General features: G+C 36.7%; 1 protein-coding gene across 1 annotated transcript in view; it reads left to right on the top strand.

Annotated features, from left to right (window-relative positions):
* The first annotated feature begins 6,271 nt into the window (after positions 1-6,271).
* The window catches only part of LOC120635542 (titin-like), a 46,422-nt gene continuing 35,095 nt past the window's right edge, over positions 6,272-17,598 (top strand). The window contains exons 1-2 of the mRNA XM_039906559.1: positions 6,272-6,342; positions 9,526-16,186. Of these exons, the coding sequence (XP_039762493.1) occupies positions 6,314-6,342; positions 9,526-16,186 (6,690 nt within the window). The 5' untranslated portion in view covers positions 6,272-6,313. The remainder of the gene's footprint in view (positions 6,343-9,525; positions 16,187-17,598) is intronic.

Below are 17,598 nucleotides of genomic sequence, written 5' to 3'. Positions count from 1 at the left end.
ATGACATACAGTTAGATGGTGACATACAAACAGACCAACGGACAGACAGTACGGTTACATGGTGACAGACAGACAGAAAGACGGACAGACAGCGGATTCTTAGTAATTCCGCTAGCAACAGAAAATACATCATCTGAGAAAATTTCAACTGTCTAACTATAACGGTTCATGACATACAGTTAGATGGTGACATACAAACAGACCAACGGACAGATAGTACGGTTAGATGGTGACAGACAGACAGAAACACGGACAGACAGCGGAGTCTAAGTAATGCCTAGCAACGAAAATACATCATCTGAGAAAATTTCGACGGTCTAACTATCACGGTTCATGAGATAATGTCTGGTGACAGACAGACAGACCGACGGACAGACAGTGTTAAAAGGGGCTCGTTTTACCCTTCCAAATCAAAAATAATGGACTTCGATGGGGAATAATTTTATTTGTAATCTCAGATTTTTTAGAAATTTCATTTTTTTAGCATTTTTTCATAGTAGATTATCCCCTTACATTGAAATAAGAGCTATATGACCTTAACTTAACCTTTTCCAAATTCCATTATTAAATACAATAATTGTTCTTATTAGATCCGGAATTACAGTGACATGATCCCAAAATAGTTATTTCGAACTGCCTAGTAAGTTTGTAACATTGACATTCGATCGATTTAAAAATATAACGACAAGAAAATCGATTGGCAGCCAATCAACGAATGTTGGCAGCACAATGCTATTGGCAGGCGACGTTGGTAAATCAGCATTCCATTAATTTTTAATCTGTTGCGCCTAAGATGCATAGGGTCATGCACATGACAGATAAAGCGAGGCAATGAAACCGCTTTTTGTCGACCTCCTTGCAGTGTTATCTGTTTATTTATTCCCGTGCTCCCGAGAAATACAGTGCCGAGTTGACATTACGCCTAATTAAAAAAACTAAGTAGCCCATAATGTTCGGAAGTACATAAATAAAAATAAATAAATAAATATACTACGAAAATACACACATCGCCATCTAGCCCCAAAGTAAGCGTAGCTTGTCTTATGGGTAGATGACTGATGAATATTTTTATGAATAATATACAAAAATAATTAGGATATACATATGAACACCTAGACACTGGAAAACATTCATGCTCCCACGGCCTTGGAATCAGAAAGCAGGGTCGCTGCAAACTGCGCCAATCGGCCGTCAGTGTGAGCGTAAATACTATATCCTTAAGATATCTTCATCATCGTCACCCCATTACCAGCCCACTAAGCACGGGTCTTCTCCTTTAAGAATGGAAGGGTTTAGGCCGTAGTCCACCACGCTGGCCCATTGCGGATTGGTGGACTTCACACGCCTTTGAGAACATTATAGAGAATTCTCAGGCATGCAGGTTTCCTCACAATGGTTTTCTTAACCGTTAAAGCTGATATATAAATCGCTTAAATTAGAAACGCACGTAGCTCCGAAAAGTCTTTGGTGCGTGCCGGGGCTCGAACTCAGTATCTACGAAAGGAAAGCCGAAGCTTTACCCACTAGGCTATCACCGCTTATAAAATATCTTATTTTTCCAAAAACTGGTTTTGTTGATATAAATTTCATATTTTAAAACAGTGTTTCATAATAACTACAAAAATACCGCTTTAAATGTATATATACTGGAATAGATATTTATTCTATTATAAACTTACATAATACTCAATTACATACTCATAAATTCAAATTCAAATTTAAAATCCATTTATTTCAAGTAGGCCTAATATAAGCACTTTTGAAACGTCAAGTCTGTCTGTTTGTAGTGACTCTACCACCGGTTCGGAAGGCAGATTCTACCGAGAAGAAGCCGGCAAGAAACTCAGCAGTTGCTCTTTTCAAACATCAACAATTTACATTTTCCATTTTAACATTTATTTTTCTATCTTGCGAGAGCTGAAAGCGGAGCCGGATGCTTCCAAGCAACCTTGTCATAATACATGGATCGCATTATATCATTAGATAAAAACAATGTTTTAGGGATTCTTTTTTACTGTGACCTGTGCCATGCCTATTAAATGTGTAACAAGTGATAATCGTCACCGACCCGTATACAGCTGGATATGTACCGGTAAACCAACGGCCCCCACGGGATTTGTAATAAACCGTAATAAACGCGGAAAACAGCTAGCTGTAAAATAAATAGTACAACTTATGAAAATAACGCTTAATTTGCTATACTCAGAAAAACATGAGAATCTATATAGTGTAATTTATAATTTCTTCAATCCTTATACACCACACCAATCAGATCTTTGGCAATGTCATTGTAAATATAAATAATTGTTCACAATTATTTAATATTTAACAATTATTCATTTTAAAGTCAACATCTCCTGAGGATCCTCCGGTTTCGGAGCGATTCTTGCGTAGAGGGTACATTGCCGAAGATCTGTTTGAAGTGAAGTATAAGGAATAAAGATGTTATAAATTACACCAGTCAGATTCTCCTGTTTTTCGCGGAGTATAGCTAAGGGGGCGTTCATAAAATACGTGAAATGTTTAAGGGGGGAGGGGGTCGAGTCAAATCTCATCTAATCTTACGTTGGAGAGAGGGGGGTCTCGGCAAATATCACGCAATTTTTTTTTCAGATTGAAGCAAAAAAATAATATACTATTTTGGTCCCATGGTCTTTTAATACCTTACACGAGAAACGCACTTTTTGAAAAATCTCACGCGAGATTGGGGGATGGGGGAGTGGTTTAATAAAATCTCGCAACATCTCACGAGGCCCCCCTCAGGGAGGTACAGAAAATTTTAAAAACACCTCACGTAATTTTTGTACGCCCCCTCATTCTTAATTTTCATAATAAAGGGGTTAAAGTATAATATTATTTATATTATAATTATTGGTGAGTCACCACAAATATACATACTTGACGTTTCAAAAGTGCTTATAAAGTAGGCCTACTTGAAATAAATGAATTTGAATTTGAATATAACTTCTCTATAAGCAGTGGCGTGCACAGGGTTTTTGACCAGGGTATGCATAAAGAAGGAAAATGGCATAAAATTGAAAAATCCTTCCCCTTTATGATTAATACAAAAATTTTGGGGTATGCAGTGCTTTCGCGCATGTATGAAGTGCACGCCACTGTCTATAAGCAATCAAATAAGACAAATCATCGAGCCAATGAGGAAAGTCTTTTAACACCTACTGTCCGATTCATAGCGTCAGAATTGAATTGGTTCCTATTTTTATTGATTGCACTGACGATTCGAGATTTCATATGGTTCTGTAGGTGCAATATAGAGGAGAAAAGAGACATTTTTTTTATAAACCTATAACTGACGGACCGAGCTCAGCTGAATCCCTCTACTGGAAAATGTTTCTGCGAAGAACATAAATGTTTTTCGGTGTTTGGGTGTTTATCTGTATTTTTGAGTATGTTAATCACAAAAACATTCATTAGTCATCTTAGTACCCATAACACAAACTTACCTTGATCTAACTACGCTTACTTTGGGGCTAGGTGGCGATTTGTGTATTGTCGTAGTATATTAATTTGTTTATTTTATATTAACTATCCGCCCTTTGCTGAACAACAAACTGTTAAATTACTGTACCCATTATCGAATGGAGTTATATGAAAATATAAATGAGAAAAGAAGAGATATTTTTTTTATAAACTCATAGTTGAAGAACCGAACTCAGCTGAGGGTAAGAAGAAAATCAACGGCTGTAAACAGACCAACAGATCAACTCTTCGCAGAGCATGCAAGGAATACGTCCTACAGTGCCACCCTGTTTCCATCAAAGTCCATCCGGCCGAGTGGCGCAGTGGGCAGCGACCCTGCTTTCTGATTTGGAATCATGGCTTCGATTCCCGCGAGTTTTTCAGTGTCTGGGTGTTTATCTGCATGTTATAAGTATTTATGTGTATAATATTCTTAAAAAAAATGTGTGAGCCGTCACGGGACGCCTGGCAGATGTGAAACATCGAAACAGTTTTCTGTAAGTTATTGCAGATATTGGATAATGAACAGATAAAGCATTACAAATTTGTTCCTAAAATAAATAAAACTCCTTTTTGAAAGTAGGTTAATAATGGCTTTTTTATTAAAAAATAATATTCATTTTTCCTCTCCAGAGTACCGCCATGTCAAGTCAAAGTCAAAGTCAAAAATATCTTTATTCAATTAGGCCCATAGGTGGCACTTTTGATTGCGTACCTTACATGCGAATTACACGCTAGTGAGATGATGGCGATAACCATATTCGTAAACTTCAAATTAATTATATATATATAATTTATATTTATGTTTACGTTTGTCTTTTTATTTTCGAATATATATGTATCATGTATAAATAATTGCGCTAGAATAATAATAATAATTGTTTAATTCAGATAAAACCCATCTCTATCTATTATCTTCTCTCTTGCAACTTTTCCTTCTTCTAGAGGGTGCCTGTAAGAGATTGCTTTCAGCATATACGGGAGCTATGGTGATACGCTCGACCGTAACAATAGGAAGATCTTCCTCCGAGCGGGTGATCGTGCTCGGGGACCGAGGTCCGAACATTCATTTTTGGAAGTTGTATATATAGGCATTCTTCGTGAAGACCCGTGCCTTGTATAGAGGTGCGTGCCGGTAATGGGTTGTTAAGATGAGATGACGATGATTACCGCATCAAAAGTACTTTCTATGGGCCTATTTGAATTAAGTAATATTAGACTTTGATTAATAACGTCGGGTGTTAGGGAGCCCAAATTTTAATTAAAAAAATAAAGTAGTGGAGCTTTTTTTAAATCGGTCATAGCCAAGTGGGTAAGGTTTCGCCTTCGTTTCGGGGGGGACCAAGATCACACCCCGGCACGCACCTCTAACTTTTCGGAGTTATGTGCGTTTTTTAAATTTTAACAATCAAATATCACATGCTTTAACGGTGAAGGAAAACATCGTGGGGAAACCGGCATGCCTGAGAGTTCTCCATAATGTTCTCCTCGTTAGCGCGGGAGCCCCAAGAATCACTTGGGGTGGTTGGAAGACGTCCGGAAGATATACAACGGGTGCCCCGGGCGTCTAACAAAGCCAACGAGGGTCCATAAAACACCTGCCATTCTTGTGTTTTATGATCGAATACGGTTAAACTGCCGATATAATTCATTTTCTTTTACTAATCACGCGCGGGTTGCGTGCGGCTCGTCGCCAGAATTGTATGTCTGTAGGTAATTGCGGACAAAAGAAACAACCGTCTAGTACCAAAGCTAGTTTATTACTACCCGCGGGACTGCGGTGTACGTGTATATATCACAGAGTCCCACATAACCTCCGTCTTTCCCAAGGGTCGGAGGTTGCAATTAAGCTTTTCCACCACGCCAAAAACATAAAAAAACGTGTGTGTACTCTTGTACACGCGTTAAAAGTTATATTTATTTAGCGTAACAAGATAAAAGTCTTTTCAACAATTTTATCTTTCGCCTTATTCTACAATAAAATAGGTATTTTTTGAATTATTGAATGTCAACTGGCAAAACTTTTTTTGAAAAACTAAAATGTTGACAATAGCTAACTTAATGGTGACGGTTTTTTGTGATGTTGTTGCCGCGGATCGTAAAAATTTACTCTCACCATTTTTTCCTTATTGAAGTTATACTTAATAAGAAGGGTTAGTCCGTCGATAATTATTATTATATATATATATAATCCGCAGCTATATTCGTACCGCAGATCATTTTTTTTTATGAATGTTGTGTGTTGTGTTTTAAAACTTATTATCCTATTCCGGTAAGCCTTAAATGAGGGGTTTGCTGCTGTCCGTTGAGGAGTTCTGTCCTCTATCTCCAACCATAGTTTGGGCAAAATTAAACACATATTATAACCTTTACAGTAAAAAATAATTTTTTAAATCGGTTATAATTTGTCGGAGTTATGGTGTAAAAACGTCAAACACTCATCCCCTCTCCCAAAGGAACCGAGCTTAATGTCGGGATAAAAATTATCATAACAAATATTCTAACCCTTCCAAGATTATGACTGTGTACAAAGTTTCATGAGGATCGGTTAAGTAGTTTTTGCGTGAAAGCGTAACAAACAAACTTACAGTCACATTTATAATATTAGTAGGGATATGCCCGTGAAGCAAACTCAGTCCTACGCAAAGAAGTTTAAGTTTCAACCACAATGCTATCAGCGCTTAGTGCATGGGTTTTGTCTTACTGACAGCTGATCCCTAATGACTAATATTCCTAATTTAGCCAGCAAAGGTCAAAACTCTGCCAGATAAATGCATGTTTCATTCAGATATTGGCTTCTCCTCATCAAGTATGTTTTAGTGGTTTATTCATTATGAGATTCTATCTGGTCTACAAAAATCAGTTAGTTTGTTTTTTTTTTTCTTAATAATTTTTCTGTAAATTTTCTGCTTTGTCGTAAAACTTTTTTTTTAATAATATTTTTTATTTGTGTGCGCTGTGTTTTTTGTGAACGTTTTTTTTTTGTGTTGTGATATTTTTGTGCTCGAGCCGATTCAAGAATAAATTAGGAGGTCTTTTTTTAAATGTATATACAGTACGAGTTCGCTTCCCAGCTGAGCAAATTTCAATTTTTGAATTTGGTCTAGTTTTGTCCTGCGGCTTTGGATGACTAGTTACCTTTCCGACAAAGTCATGCCACATAATTAAGCGGTCCCGTCGATCAATGGTAATAAATACTAATAAAATACCTTGCCGCAAAGAAGCTGATTAGGGAAACGGATTTTATATAACTGCCATACCCAGTAGCGTGCATAGAGGGTTATAAAAAGCCTACCCTTAAGTATTTATAACTCGTACTGGATATTATCTTCATTTTATACCATCTGCATACCCCGTGCATACCCTCTATGCACGCCACTGGCCATACCCTTAACAGATTAGCCCGCTATCATCTCGGATTGCATCATCACTAGTCACCGGGTGCTAACTTGTAGTGAAATAAAAAATACGATTAAAAGATTTTTTATGTTTCCAATGATTCAAAATTCGTTTATTTCAAATAGGCCTACTTTATAAGCACTTTTGAAACGTCAAGTCTGTCTGTTTGTAGTGACTCTACCACCGGTTCGGAAGGCGGATTCCACCGAGACGAGCCGGCAAGAAACTCAGCAGATTGCTCTTTTTCAACATCATTTTACAGTTATTCTATAGATTAACAATCTATAGTGTAAGGAAGTGTTAATGATACACCAGCGTTAGGCATGTACTGACTTTATTCTTATAACTATGCAATTCATACAATATTTATTATTAACCCACCCTCACATCTTTCCCCTTAAAAATAAACTAAAAATTAACAATCACTCTCATATAGAATTTGTCTATATTGGAGCGGAGTGGCCTGCTTCCAATCAGCCGTGTCTAAAAGAAAAAGTTATCACTATTAATGCGTCATTATGCAAGAAGCGGTGATAGCGCATTGGGCAGGAGCCCGACTTCACTTTCGCGGGACCGAGTTCGAATCCCAGCACGCACCTCTAACTTTTCTAAGTTATGTGCTTTTCTTTTTAAGTAATTATAATATCACTTGCTTCAACGGTGTATGAAATCGCGAGGAAACCTGCATGCCTGAGAGTTCTCCATAATGTTCTCAAAGGTGTGTGGAGTCCACCAACCCGCACTGGGCTAGCGTGGTGGACTACGGCCTTAAACTCTTCTCATTGTGCGAAGAGACCCGTGCCCTGTATTGGCCCGGTAATGGGTTGTTAAGATGAGATGACGGTGATTACCGTATCAAAAGTACTTTCTATGGGCCTATTTGAATTAAGTAATATTAGACTTTGATTAATAACGTCGGGTTTTACGGAGCCCACTTTTTTAATTAAAATAATAAAGTAGTGGAGCTTTTTTTAAATCGGTCATAGCCAAGTGGGTAAGGTTTCGCCTTCGTTTCGGGGGGGACCAAGATCACACCCCGGCACGCACCTCTAACTTTTCGGAGTTATGTGCGTTTTTAAATTTAAACAATCAAATATCACATGCTTTAACGGTGAAGGAAAACATCGTGGGGAAACCGGCATGCCTGAGAGTTCTCCATAATGTTCTCAAGGTGATGTTTAACCTGGCTAAGTTTCATGTGGGCTCTTAGACCAGGACGCGTTTGGAACCCTCGTAGCTTTAGTTTTAAGTTAACGAATGCAGTTATCACCATCACTAACATTAGTGTTAAAATGTTAAATATATGAACGCTTCATAAGTGCCTGTGATAAGGTCTAAATAAAACATTTTTGAATTTGAATTTGAATTTGAATTTGGTGTGTAGTCTACCAATCCACTATTAAATTATTATTATTAATTAAAATATCACTTGCTGCAACGGTGAAGGAAAACATCGCGAGGAAACCCGCATGCCTGAGAATTCTACATGATGTTCTCAAAGGTGTGTGGAGTCCACCAACCCGCACTGGGCTAGCGTGGTGGACAACGGCCTTAACCCCTTTTAATGAGACCATTGCTCTGCAATGGGTTGATAATAACGATGAGAATATGTTTGTTTGTTTATCCCTCTTTCACGCAGCAACGGATGGACATCAGTTACCAAAGACCGAACAGTGGAATAAGAGTGCATTTTTATTTCTCATACTTTGTAGCACTGTTGTTTGAAGCATGGCACCTATACCGCGTTCATTGTCGTCATTCAACGCGCTCTTTGATAGCAATGCTCAATGGGACCTATTCCAAGACGGGTGGACAGTTCCGTGAATTGCTGAGGTACTCTGAGAATATTGAATGACCTTTACTTCAATATTCGCAGAGTATCACTGTAGTACACTATAATAATATCATATCTTGTATAATGTTGAACGTCATATTTCATTCATTTGTGTCATTTGTATCATTTGTTGCCATAAATAATGCAGATGCACCTGTTCAATGTAAGTGACCCTATCGTAGTAATAAGATGTAAATTACTATTTTTTTTTATTCTACTACAAGTTAGCCCTTGACTGCGATCGCGTAGGTGGAAGGTGATGATGCAGTCTAAGATGGTAGCGGGCTAACCTGTTAGGGAGTATGGTAGTCAAACCCCTCATCGGTTTCTACACGACATCGCACCGGAACACAAAATCGCTTAGCGGCACGTCTTTGTCGGTAGGGTGGTAACTAGTGACGGCCAAAGCCTCCCAACAGACCAGACCAGGGAAAAATCAGAATTATTATTTGTTATTAGAAGAAACTATTTGGTTCTTTTTATTTACTTATACTTTTATTACTTGCTATTGAAAATAGAAAATCAAAATATCTCATATTTGACGACCTCTAATCGAAGAATTTAAGTAGCAGGGTTCAATTCCCGACAGGTGCAATTTGGGAAATTATAATTTCTGAATTTTCCCTGGTCTGGTCTGGTTAAGCGATATTCAGCCTTTTTATTTAAGTAATATTATTCATAAAAATATTCATCAGTCTTCTTAGTACACATACACAAGCTACGCTTATATTGGAGTGTATTGTCGTAGTAAATGTATTTATTTATAAAACAAGAATTATTAAGCAAGTAGATAAATTTAATTCTATTTCCAGTGGCCTCTACGACCCTATGCCCGATGACACCGAAGATATCTACGTACCAAATGATTTAGACCAAGAATCTAACCTTCAAGAATTAGGTCGCAAGCAAATTGACTCCACCGAGCCCGATGAATACACTGAAAAATCACAAACTTCTAAACCCTATAGGCCTTATACGGCTGGAAATTTAGAAGACCCTTTAATATTAAACCTTAACTACAAAGATGTGTTTCCAGAACTCAACCTTGAAGAGTTACCTCCGCAAATTAAATATAAACTACCTGTCTCTGAACATTACGACCCCGAAGGCAAGTTGGTTAAACGGCAAGAATTATATGATGCAAAAATCAGGAAAGTTACCAAAGACTTAAAAGACGATGTATTCCAAGTTAAAAATGAGGCTTCGGAAAAGGAAGTTTGCGATAAAAGTTTGTTTGAAAAAAATAAAACGAGTAAAGAACATAAATATCTAAATATATTAGAAGAAGAAACTGAGCTACGTAAAATAAAACAAACTGCTTTGAGTGTCATAGAAGAAAGCATAAGTAAAGCAGTTTCTGTGGCTAATGAATTAAAATATAAACCAGGTGTTAGACTAAGCGAGCCTTTACAATGTAAAGAAAACAGAATTTCATCGGAAACACAAAAACAATTCATGCGAACGGAGAATAAAATGTTTGAACAGTCAAATAAAGAAAAAGTAAAATCAGAAAGTAAAAAAGTATCCTTCAAAGATGATTATCGGATACACGAAACAGAAAAATCTTCAGATGGGGCAACTAAAAGAGAAATGCGCGTTGCAGATGAAATTAAGAAGTTTGAGACATTTGACATACAAATGCATTCGAAAATAAATGAAGAAGAAAGAAAATTATTAACCCAACAAGATATTGACGAATCTATAGAAGCCGGCACGGTCCGTCAGAGAACTGGAATGTTTAAGCCGGGCAGTGAGAGTACAATGACAAATAAGCAGGACAAAATGGAAATGGAACCGGTAAGAAGTGATATTAAAACAAAAATAGCGCAATCAAAACAAAAAGCTTACACTATTGGATTTCAAATAATACCAAGTATAAGAAACGCTGTGCAATATTCACGTCAAAGTAGTTTAATTTTAAAAAGGTTTATTTTACAAATGACTAATGTTATGATAACGCTATATAGATGTATCCCAATTAATAAAAGATATCATTATACAAAATCTATACAGTTGTATGACAGAAATATAGAAAGTGACAAAGCGTTTAGGAGAGATAATATGGAGGATGAGCCTGGAGAAATAAGGAGGCCAAAACTTTCTGGAGCTAAAATAGCTCAAATAGAAGGGCTTAAACCGGCAGAACTCACAGACAGAATGAATGTTGTCATATCAGAGTTTCTACGAAAATCTGGGAAGGAAGAAATAACTGAGAAAAAGGAATTCCATCATAAGCAGACAAGTTTTACAAATAAAATGACCGATAAAGAAAAATATATGAGTGATACTTCTTTTAGGGAAAACACTTACGATGAAAATCAAACAAGAGAAGAATTTCCGAATGGTACTACTTTCAGAGAAAATACTTTTTATGAAAGTCAAGCAGGAGACGATATTTTGAATGGGGGAAATACTTTCAGAGATCAAACTTTTGATCATAAAAAAATGTTCGAAGAAACATATGAAACTAAAACTAAATCATTTGAATTTCGGGAAATGAAAGAAGAGAAACGTCATACCGAATCTAAAACTGAACGATTTAATGCAAACGTACCTTCTTATAAAACTGATGCAGCAACAAGGGATAATGTCACCGTCCCTTTGACCTATATTGCAATAGTAGAAGCTCATGTTTACACGAACAAAAATGCAATTTTTGAAGAACAAATGAGGCGAATGTCTGGAAGTATGAAACAAACTGAGGTAAAGGAACCCGGTATAATCTTTTATAGATGTGAAGTATCAGTATTTTATAGACACTTTAGGGAGCCATCGTTACCACCAACTGTAGTCATAGAATCAATAGAAGAAATTCCATCCGAGCAAGTATTTGAAGAAGAAAAACAAGAAATATTACAGACAAGTTCAACTGTTTACGAAGATAATGCAAAGAAACTTGCAGTACAAAAGATATCAGAGGTCATTGAGCCTTTACTCAGGATTAAGGAAGTTAGATCAGTTAATATCAAACAAGCTTATCCTGCTCTTGAAAAACCACTTAAATTCATATCTGAACATACAAGTGTGACGATGGAAAAAGAAGAAAGTATTTTACAGGAATCAATGTTATTAAGAGACATATCGCGTATTTCAATTGAAACACCATTAAAGCCAGTCGTTGAAATTTCAGAAATAAAAGAAGAAGAAAAAAGAGGATTTGTTGAGATACTCGAAACTGATGAGCATAAACCAAAACCAATTATAGAACCAACAACAAAATCTATTGCTGAAACTACAGAAATATTTATCGAGGAAGAAACCGTTGAAATGGTTGATGTCCCTCAGCCTATCGCACAATTACCACAACTTGTTAAGGTTGAAAGGCCCATAAAATCAGTTGCTGAAACTATTGAAGTTATCGTCGATGAAGCCAATGTAGAAATATTAGACGTGTCAAAAACAATGAGTACAACACCGCGCTACACAATTGCAGATAATCTGCGAACAATCGCAGAAACTATGATCTCGATCATTGCAGAGCCGGAAAGTGAGAGCATAAAAAATAAGTCGAAAGTTACTGGAGAAAAAGTGAAAGTTGAGGTAGATGAAATAATAGCAAGTGAGGAGTTCGAGGTGTTACCTGAAGAGCCAATGTATGAAGAAGTAACAAAAACTGAAACTGAAAAATCTATTTTAGTTTTACCTGAAATAACCTTGATATCCGCAGAAGAACCTTTTATTGAAGAATTAGTCGTAGCTAAGTCACAGAGTAAAGAAGCTAAAGTTGATGTTGATGTAAAGATTGTCGCTGAAATAACTGAAGTATCTCTTAGTGAAAGAGAACAAGATAGTTTTGATGTGGTGACACTTACTGCAAAGGAACCTGAAAAATTAAAAGAAGAGACTTTATTGTCCATTGGGGAAACGCAAGCAATTTTACCATTTGAACCACTAGTAGAACCATTTCATGCAAAAAAATTAATTGATCAAAAAGCTTCACTAACCTTTGAGGAATCAAAGGCTACGGAAACAACTATTATTCAAGTTGAAGAACCAAAATTAACATTTCAAACAAAAGAAAACTTTAAACGACAAGCTCATATTGAAGTCATGGAGATGAAAACAGCAACAGTTACTTCTGTTTCTGTGGAGGAACCGAATCAACAAATTGTAGAAACACCTAAAGTTAGTGACAAAGAACCAAATACAGCTATGGGAGCATCTCTTTTAACTGTCGCTGAAAGCACAATAATATTACCAGAGGGGCCTCATCATGGTTATCTGGAAATTCCTAATACTGAAATAAAGCAACCAAAAACATTAATAGAAGGTGCCTTAATTATAGCTGAAACTTCAGAAGTATCGCCTTCCAGTCCAGAAGCAGGTTATAATTTTATTGAAACGATAAATCAACAAGCTTGTGTAAAAATGGAAGAATCTAAAGCAATAAAAACATCGCTTGTACATCTCCAAGAACCAAAAGAAGATAACTTGGACATTCTCCAATTCCTGGAAAAGAAACCACAAGCTTCATTACAAGATAGTTTATTCACAGTACCCATTACAGTAGAAATATTGCCTGCAGGACCAACAGATGAGGATTTCACAACACCAAAACCTGTAGAGGCAAAAGCAGACATTGACATTGAAGAACTTAAAACTGCTTCAGTAACGGTTGTTTCCGTTGAAGAACCTAAAAATGAAACCATAGAAAACTTTACATATACAGAAAAAGAGTTAGAATCTTTGTTAGAAAAACCTATATTACATGTTGCTGAAAAGTTTACAACTGTGCCTGAAGGACCATTGTATGATAGGTTTGAACCCCCAGCAATAACATGCAATAAAGCCAATATTATTGTTGAGGAAATTAAACCTCTTATGATTAGTATTGTAACGCCTAATGAACCTCGGGAAATAGCTGTAGATATGCCAGAAGTAAAATATACAAAACCACAACCTTTATTAGAAGACCATTTTTTACCGGTTGTTGAGACAGTTTCAACTGTACCTGAGGAATCCAAAATTGATACTTATGTTATAACTAAAACCAGAGATGAAAAAGCTCATATTAACTTAGAGATTTGTGAAACTGCGGAGACAACTATAGTCACTATCGATGAACCAAAAGAAGTTAACTTTGAAGTGCTTAAATTTGAAGAGAAGAAGCCATTATCTTCGACTGAAACTTGTTTATTTATGGCTCCTGTAATCGTGGAAACTATTCCCGATGAACCTAAAGATAGTTTCACTGTAGCTTTACTAAAAAGTGGGCAGGCTAATGTAAGAATAAGAGAATTTAAAGGAACAGATACAACTATCATATATCTTCAAGAGCCGAAAGAAGAAAACTTTACGTCTCCAAATGTTGAGGCAAAGCAACAGCAGTCAGTATTAGAGGGTATTCATTTAACAGCTGCTGAAACGTCACTAATTTTACCAGCAGAATCTACCACATCCTTTGACGTAACAAAAACCACAAGCCTACTGGCAAACATTAAAGTAATAGAACAAAAAGCAGCTGAAGCTACTATAATGCTTCCACTAGAGTCAAAACAGGATGTAATTATTCCAGAAATTATAGAGAAAACCCCTCAAACCTTGCTAGTAAGTCCTGTTCTGACTGCTGCCGAAAATTATATTACTGTTTTTGAGGAAAAAGTAGATGAACTCCGAGCAACTATTACACCAGTAGCTCGAAAAGCTTCTGTCTATTTAGAAGGACTAAAAGTCCCCCTTACTGCCATACTTTCCGCAGAGGAACCAATAATAGTCTTTGAAGATAATGCGATCAATGTAAGACAATCTAAATTTATTGCTAAACAAGCTAAAGTAATGATAGTTGAAACAACTGCAACAGCTATTGCTAATGTTAGATCTGTCGTTGTTAGTGTTGCTAAAGAAGAAATAGTGGACGTGAGTAAGTACACAGTTGAGCTAGCTGACGAACATACAGAAAAAGACGCTGCTTTGAAAGTCTTAGTTGATTTTGAAGATATTGACCTAAGTAGTGTCTCTTCTACGATTTCGTCAGCTCCTTCATCGCCTTTAATTCAGGAATACGTATTTGGTATTGCTACTGGTCATGAATATAGGGTACAATCCCCACAAGAGACATCACTTGATATAATAAAACGAACAAAGGAATCATATAGAGTGGACAGTGCTGATACAAGCTACACATTAACTTTTGAAGCAGCCTATGAGGAAGAGAAAGAAGTGCTACGCATGGAAGAGTTCAGTGATGTGATTAAAAACAAGCAGTTTTGGATATCAGATGTCAAAACTATGGAGACAGTGGAGTCTTCAGATGCAAGAATACAATTAATGAATGTGAGCATAGGTGTTGAGGGCGATGCTCGTAAAGGTCAATCAAAATCATTATATGTTAAGGATTCAACCGTAGAAGTTAAAAGCAGATCTCCGTCATATGATACATCAGCTGATTTTGAGGTTAGCTTACAGTCTTCAGAACAATCTAATGGTCAAATTTCAGATGTTCAAGTAGCTGCAACTCTAGATCTAAAATCAGAAGCATCTTATAAAACAATGGAAGATGTAGAGTCACAGGCGAAAGTAAACATAAAATCAAAATCAGCAAAAGTATATACTGCACAAAGCGTAGATGTTGCTTATGGGTTAACTATTGAAAATGAAATTTCTCAAGATACTAACATTGCAAAGTCAAGTACAAGACGAGTAAAAAAAGGAGCTAAAGGAATGGTCTCAGAATCATCAGAAATTGGTATGGAAGCGAGCTATAATCATGAAGCTGGTATACATCTCGAATCAAGTAGTACTACAAAAGAAAGCTACGCTGCTATGGAAGGAAGATTAGAATCGAGTACTATTTCTGAAGCAAGCTATTTAGCAATGGAAGGACAACTTGAATCGAGTAGAGTCTCCAAAGGAAGCTTTGCATCTTCTGAAGCAAATCTAGAGTCAAGTACACTGTCTGAAGCGAATTACGTAGCAGTAAAAGGAAAATTGGAATCAAGCAGTGATGCTGTTGAAGCAAGTAGTGTTTCTGAATCTAGCTATTCAGTAAAACAGGCAAGTATTGAATCCAAGTCAAAAACTATTGGAATGGATGCAAGCCAGAAAATGTCAATGCAAAGAGGTTTTACTGAAACAACTCACGTGGATACCAAAGCGGATGGACAGCCTAAACTTACCTTAGAAATAGGTTTGAAAGGTACCAAAACCCGTGCAGTAAACGATGGCGTAAAATCTCCATCTCCAGAAGATATTCCATCTTCTCCATTAAGAGATGTCTACATATTTAGACTACATACACCAGCACCAGAAGAAACTACTTTTATACCTCGTGATTGCTCCTTCACTCCAGAAAGTATACATGAGGAGCCTATTGTTCCAGTAAAGGGTATGATCCCTCGTATTGATACGAAAATAGTAAGAGTTTTATACAGTCCTCCTTTGGATACCCCGCCCTCATCTTCTTGGAGGAAAGCTGAACCGGTTTTTACTAAGCCAGGATTGAAGGGTGGATCGGAGACACCAAAGTTTACTAAGGTAATTCATTATTTATTTAAATATAGCCTAAATTTTGGTGCCAGCCTGGTCTAAGTTACGAGTGCAACGTTATGTTTTTAAGAATTCAATGTACACGTGGTATATGCGGGAATGTCTCGGAAGACAACTTTACGCCGGCCAAACAGGATTGTGCGATCTGTACGAAGGATTTATCTTGTTAATACGGTTCCATAAATTTAGTGTAATAAACCCTACTTACACTAAATTAATTGAAATATTATTTATTGATAACTATAAAAAAAAATTATGAAATATGACATTAAACATTATACAAGACATTATAATTTACTGTGAATCCATTGATGAAAAGCTGTGAAAATTCTTCCTTGTGAACACTAAATTTTTCAGTAAAGTTCACGATATATTTCTAAAGTATATTAGCAGATGCCAGCGTTGTCTGAGATCAAGTAAATTTTCTTTTTCTCATTATAGGCCTATCTCTATTTTACCTTTCCTGTCAAAAGTCCTGGAGCGCATTGTTCATGGGCAACTATCTCTATTTCTTAGGAAAAATAACATTTTAAGTCCCTATCAATCTGGATTTCGTCCTGGACACAGTACTACTACAGCCCTTGTTAAAATTTGCGATGATATTAGATGCGGTATGGATGAACAAAAAGTAACAGTCTTAGCATTACTCGATTTCTCTAATGCTTTCAATACAGTAGATTTTGAAATTCTTCTGGCTATTCTTGATTCCATAAATATATCCTGTAATGATTTAAATTGGTTTCGTTCATACCTCTATGACCGTAAACAGTGTGTACGTATTGATAGTAAGTGTTCTTCTTGGTGCAGTCTCAGTGCTGGTGTCCCACAAGGTGGTGTTCTTTCTCCTCTACTTTTTTCCATTTTTATAAACTCATTGACAGATTTGCTTTCGCTGTCTTTCCATCTCTATGCTGATGACTTGCAGATTTATACGTCAACCTCTGTTGATGACATATCGGGGGCTATCACTCGTTTGAATTCGGACCTGAACTTAATTAGTTCATGGAGTAAATCGAGTGGGTTGTCTATAAATGCTAGTAAATCCCAGGTCATCCTAATCGGCAGCCGGCAGCAAATCTCTAAAGTTAGCTTCTCGTCTCTTCCTTCTGTAGTCTTTGATGGCGCTATACTTGAGTTCAGCAGTTCTGTTAAAAACTTGGGTATTATCATGGATAATACGCTCTCGTGGGGTCCTCAAATATCCGAGCTTAGTCGCAAGATCTACGCTGTAATTGGTAGGCTTAAAAGGTGGAAATACTTTTTACCTATTCGTACCAAAATTTGTCTGGCCCACTCTCTTTTACTTCCTATAGTGGACTACGCAGACACGTGTTATTCTGATATACCCCAGTACCTTCTTAATAAACTTGAGCGGCTCCAAAATCTAATCATAAGATTTA

This window comes from Pararge aegeria, chromosome 27, assembly GCF_905163445.1.
Source record: "Pararge aegeria chromosome 27, ilParAegt1.1, whole genome shotgun sequence".
NCBI classification, from domain to species: Eukaryota; Metazoa; Arthropoda; class Insecta; order Lepidoptera; family Nymphalidae; genus Pararge; species Pararge aegeria.
This window is presented reverse-complemented; position numbering and strand designations above follow the sequence as displayed.